We start from the raw sequence: 5783 nt of genomic DNA, 5'->3' as shown, positions 1-5783 counted from the left end.
TCCTAAGCACCAATCATGTACACATCAACTTACTTCCTATTGCAGTTAGGGCTAGGGAAAAGTAGGCTCACTTTATGCAAAAGCCCAAGAAATTATCCTCTCGATTGGACGAGAAGGGACTAGATTCCTCTCATATTTTACAAAAAATAGGTATAACATGGAAATTTATAGAAATCTTCTCAAATCAAACCTGCTCATTAAATTACTATTCTCAAGCCTTGCAAGACACTTGTCAATCACATTGCATCCCAACTATGGTCGAAGCCTTGAATTTACATGTTTCTACATTACATCCAATTTAGATTCCAACGAAAAGCGCCCCTAACAATGTAGTAAGACATCAAGCAAGTAGTTTGGATCTTCTAGAGAAAAGAAGAGAAACAAGTATTTTTCAAAAATTTCTAGGTTTGAAGGCACAGAAAAGAGCCACAAATCAAAAGAATCTAAAAAGTCCAATCTTTCTCTACATCGTGATAACCCCGCTTTTAATTCATTTTCAAGCCTCTATGTTAGCCTGCACAGAACACTAAAATGCTCTTGAAATAGTGTCAAAACTAATCAGAAAAATTAACCAGATAGCCACAAAAACCTCCTGTATTATGAAGCTTTACCAATAAGGCCTATCACAATTCTTAAATCCAATCACACATACACACGTTCAATACATTCATGACCACATGCCTCCCTCCCATCCATGCCAATGCTCATGTGCACAGACAACTTTCTTGTATATCACCCTCCCCCTTTTCCCTTGTCCATTCACAAAGTTCAGGCATGCATTCAGACACAAGGAAAATGTGGAACTTGTGTAGATCGCAAATGCTCACGACTCTAAATGCATATAATGGATCAACGCTAATACCAACGAAGAAACATTATAACTCTACACAGATGTGTATTTGCAAAGGAACATTAAAAACAATGGCCACGAAACAGATAATCAAATCACATCCAATGAGTTCAACATTCACGAATTCATCATGCCCGAGGCATCCAAAATTGTCCCTGGTTCTGGGGGTAAAAAAATCCAAAACATGGATTGTAAGATACCACCAATCCATTAATGCGCAACAAAATTGATACAGTTATGCTCACGAATTCATCAAGACCAAGGCATCCGAAACTGTCCCTAACCCTAGGGGTAAAAAATCCAACACATGGACCAATCCATTGGTGTGCAGCAAAATTGATACTGTTATGCTCTGCCTTTACCATGACCATAGTTCCCTCCTGAACGTTATCAAATGAACGGCATTTTGTGCACATGCAAGCTCAATCACCCGCAAGCTTGCAGACCTAGGCTTCACATTTTGGCAGTTGCAGAGTCATTTGGAGGCCACAGTGAACGCAGGCATTTAAATCAAACGAGTCAAGGGGAAGCCTGAGAACATGGCGCTGGAATCAGAAGACGGTTCCAATAAAGCCAAAAAAACGGCGGGCCTCGGCGCTTTCAAACGTCAAAATGAACGAACACCCTTTGTATGCACACTGCAAGAGTTTCATACACTAATCCAGCCCTTGAACCCTAAAAAGCAGGTAAGGATCTCTGCTCAATAGTAGAGCTAGTTTGAGACAAACCCAAATACAATGCACCCAAAACGTTCAAGACACACAACACAATTTTAAACACAAAACCAGAACATAAGCACAATTAACCATGTACAAAACAGACCATCTTTAGGCTGTCACTTTGGATGTGATTGACGCAGGGAATGGCAAATATTTATCTTGCTCCTCCCTTTCTACACTGCCTTTGGATTAAGAGTAGAGACTCCAATGTATCTGCGGAGGTAAACAATATGAAGGTAGAACGTGAACACAAATATGACTTCAAATCTCCTGAATCCAAAATGACAGCTTTTCCTTGAGAAACCCTAGCCTTCATTCCCCCATACAGGCCTTGCAGTGCTGACATCCAAGACTGATCTTCTTATTCACTCTCTCGGCTGTTAACTTCCATCTTCAAGCATATGTGTGGGCAAAGCTCAACCTAGATTGCAGTAACAAGAATGGTTTGACAATGGCAGAGCAATGCACTTTTAATGGGTAGATCCTTTCACTGTCTGCTTAGACAGATAGGACTCAAAAATCTCCACCACTAGCTTTGCATCTCTGTTCACCAAGTCTAGATAATCTGTTTTACCGATAAGGTCCTGAATGTTATCCATTATGGTGCTTAAAGCAGCTTGCTTCAAATTCTTGGCCCCATGCAGGCTCGCATACTCAAAGTTGGATATCGCATTCCCACAGTTCAGCTTCGAAATCATGTATCGCTCACAAACCAACTTCAGCTGCTTCACATTATATTTCTCTGCTAATGCCAAAAGATCCACTGCACAATCTTCTAAAGACTCCGGATATATTTCCGCTGTATACAGATAGTGTACAAACAGTCTTAACACGTCATAGGTAAAGTCGGTGATCCTGATGGTGTTGGTCCTGCTCTCTTCCATTTTGTTCTCCAACATGGCCTTGAAGACTGTAGAGCGACTAATCTGATCAACAGACAACAATTATGCCCAAAGAAGGATGTGTGTGTTTTTATCTCACAATAAACAAAGAAACAAAGAATTTCAACTAGTGACAAACAGGACAATGAGCCTAAGTGGTGCAAAATGGAGAGGAGATGGACAAACCATATGAGGGAAGAGTGCTACTATAGCATGGAATATGCTAGGGAGAGACCCCTCTTCTTTTATCCGGTCACAAAATTGTCTAGATGGCATATGCTTTGAACTAAAACCCGTACTGTATTCCGTGCCTTAAATGATTACCCCATTGAAAGATAGCATAGACACATACATCAGCAAATTCCATAATATATGTTTAGCCAGAGTGAGTCAGCCGCAAGCTGGATGAGAGTATTAATCCACAATAAGGCAAAATTTTCAACTAATTGCTATGGATGTCTGGTCTTACAGGTCATAAGCAACCCAGCATCCACAAAATGACCCAAATCTCTCTATTTGGAGTCTCTATCTTCAGTACTCCTATGGAAAAAAAATTTGACAACTTCTCTTGAAGATTTGATCTCTACACTAGCTAGGGTCAAAGAATCTTGTCTAAACCACGGCCATTCAGATTACTAACCAACAAGAAAGACCTTCCTTTGTCATACTTCATGAAATGTTGTCAATTGTTTCAGCAAATTTTCAATAGGCTTCTGGCACATTCATTTGGCGTCTTCTCAAAACAAAAACTCATGCAGTACTACAATGTAGAAGCTCATAACAAAACCAAAACTGGAAACCGGATATACCAGTCACCACCGCTTTGTATATGGACCTATAATCAATTTTTATGTATTGTAAAGGGTCACAAGAAAAAAATCCATCTTCATCAAGGATTCTCTGCAAATTATAACCTATCGTCATAATTTCGCTTATTTCCTTGACCTCCATCTCAACGCCCAGCCCCACTTAATTATAATCTCTCTCTCTCTCTCTCTCTCTCTCTCTCTCTCTCTCTCTCTCTCTCTCTCTCTCTCTCTCTCTCTCTCTCTCTCTCTCTCTCTCTCTCTCACACACAAAAAAAAATAAAGAGAAGTACTTTCTTTGACCTGCAAAATGACAACAATGTACAAGTGGCTTACCAGCACAGCACGATGTGCTCTAATCTTGGATCCATCAACGCACTCCAATGAAATGTCTGCACAATTTTCCTCCATAGCCTCGGGTGCCCAAGTTTTGAGAAACGCAATGCGAGCATGAAGCTCCTCGATCTCCTTCTTAAGAGCCTCCTCAGTCTCCGAAGCTTCATCATAACACTCTCGGCAGGTCCCTGCACGGCGTGAGGTATATGTCTCCTTGCAAGAGAGACATGCTAAAGATCGGTTCGACTGGTTGCCATGCTGCCCATGTGTTGCTTGAAGCCGATTTTGTTGATGATAGCGTTGCCTCCTCAGGTGACCGAAGGCAATGTCATCGTCATCACTGAAGACATCCATATCTTCTTCTTGGTTGACTCCCTGCTGTTGAGCTGCTCCTCCTTCCTCTTCCTCGTTGTCTTCACCGTCCTCGTCCCCCTCTTCCTCCTCTTCTTCCAAGTCTGTTCCTTCTTCCTCTTCGTCTGATACAGATGCAGAGTTGTCTAGATCATCATCGTCTGCAGTAATGGGCTCCTCGTCGTCGTCGTCGTCCTCGTCATCATCTTCGTCTTCTTCGTGTAAGTGATGTGGGTAAGAGGGAGAGGACATCTCGGTGGCTATGGCGATAGCTGGATGCCGCAGACATTCGGGCATCCACTCGGCCCACTCGAGGGGTGAAGAGGAGGCTGATGAAGCAGGAGAGGACTCTGACGAGGGGTATGTAGCAAAGCTCAGCATGAGGGAAAGCCCCCTTAAGGCTGCGTTCAGACGGCGCCCTATGACAGGGGCGTGCATCCTTGAGTGAACATCTTACGGTCCCTCGGAATCAATGGCTCCAAAGCTTAAATGTCTAGATAATAAGGCAGGAACAAGTGTGAAATGTCTAGATAATAAGGCAGGAACAAGCGTAGCTGAGGTGAGTTGGCATAAAATTATCGGTTAAAGATATATTTTGCCACACTACCAGGCAGCCTCCCCCCTCGGACGAGATGGATGTCCACCCAACTTTTCAGCGCTAATCGCGGATTGCCTTGGAACCTTTGACCCCAAAGCCAAGTAGCCAATGGAGTAAGCCATGGGACTTTGGCACTTCGTTGTTGCATCAGCTTTTGATTTTTGTCTCGTTGATGGATTGCCCTATGTGAATGGCACTATGTTGGAAGAGCCAAGGAGCCTGTACGAGCGTTGCGGCAGTCTGAACCCACCTTAACGAGTTTACCTCAATTACTTTACTCTCGATGGTGTAAATTTTAAAAGCATAATATTGAAAACAAGGTTGTTCAAGCCCTGCCTCAGTTTTATGTGCCACGGGGTGCAAACCATGGAATCAATGTCCCATATTCAAATCGGGGCGGCCGTCAAATCTCGATCGTCGATCTATATAAACTAAAATGGGGATCTCGAGATTACTTTTTTAAATCCTGAGATTAGTCTTATAGCATGGTCTAGCATCTAAAGCAAGGTACGCATGCAAGCATGATGGCTAGGGCATTGGGCTCTCACCCCGCTAGCAAGGGCTCAAATCGTGGGTGCGAGAAGGTGGGTTGTCCCGAGAATAAGCCCCGCATGCCGAGATTAGTTTCACACTAATCTTGGGATCCTAAGATTAGTTTTTACATATTAACGGTTGAGATTCAGCGATGATTTGATTTGAATGTGGGTCGTTGATCACATGGTTTGCACCCCGTGGCACTTAAAGGGGAGGTAAGCCCTAGGGGTCGGACAATGGATGTTCAAAAGGTCTTTGAGTGATAAACTGGATTGCGAGCCAATTGTATAGCACTTTGACTATCACAATATAACACAGGCATCTCTTCTTTGATTCCCAAATCTGTTACTAGTCGATTAAGCCAAATTGATTCTTTGCATGCCTCTCATGCTGCAACATATTCAGCCTCTGTAGTAGACTGAGTAACACAATCTTGTAATCTAGAACGCCATGATACTGCTCCACCAGCCAATGTAAAGACATACCCTGACGTAGACCTTCGGTTGTCTAAGTCACCTGCATAATCTGAGTCTGTAAAACCCTTTACACTTAGCTCCTGACTCCCATAGCATATGCGCATACTCTTTGTAGCTTTCAGGTATCTCAATATTCCTTTCACTGCCTCCCAATGTTTCTTGCCTGGGTTTGACATGTATCGACTTACTACTCCCACTGCAAATGCAATGTCTAGGCGAGTAGCAATCATTG

General features: G+C 42.8%; 1 protein-coding gene across 1 annotated transcript; it reads right to left on the bottom strand.

Moving 5' to 3' along the window:
* Positions 1–1620: 1620 nt before the first annotated feature.
* On the bottom strand, positions 1621–4409 carry LOC147447334 (BTB/POZ domain-containing protein At4g08455-like). Its single transcript, XM_086523169.1, has 2 exons — positions 3593–4409; positions 1621–2495 (listed from the first exon to the last, which is right to left on the bottom strand). Exons 1-2 carry the CDS (start codon positions 4379–4381, stop codon positions 2040–2042), a joined length of 1245 nt encoding a protein of 414 aa, XP_086379295.1. The 5' UTR covers positions 4382–4409; the 3' UTR covers positions 1621–2039.
* Between the last annotated feature and the right edge of the window lie 1374 nt (positions 4410–5783).

The sequence above is a fragment of the Adiantum capillus-veneris genome, chromosome 11, assembly GCF_014529385.1.
Source record: "Adiantum capillus-veneris isolate H3 chromosome 11, ASM1452938v2, whole genome shotgun sequence".
Classification (NCBI taxonomy): domain Eukaryota; kingdom Viridiplantae; phylum Streptophyta; class Polypodiopsida; order Polypodiales; family Pteridaceae; genus Adiantum; species Adiantum capillus-veneris.
This window is presented reverse-complemented; position numbering and strand designations above follow the sequence as displayed.

Coding starts and splice junctions, on each gene's coding strand:
- LOC147447334 (XM_086523169.1), bottom strand. CDS start 4,381: ATGCACGCCCCTGTCATAGGGCGCCGTCTGAACGCAGCCTTAAGGGGG. Junction 2,496..3,592: donor GAGCACATCGTGCTGTGCTG/GTAAGCCACTTG, acceptor TCTGTTGATCAG/ATTAGTCGCTCTACAGTCTT.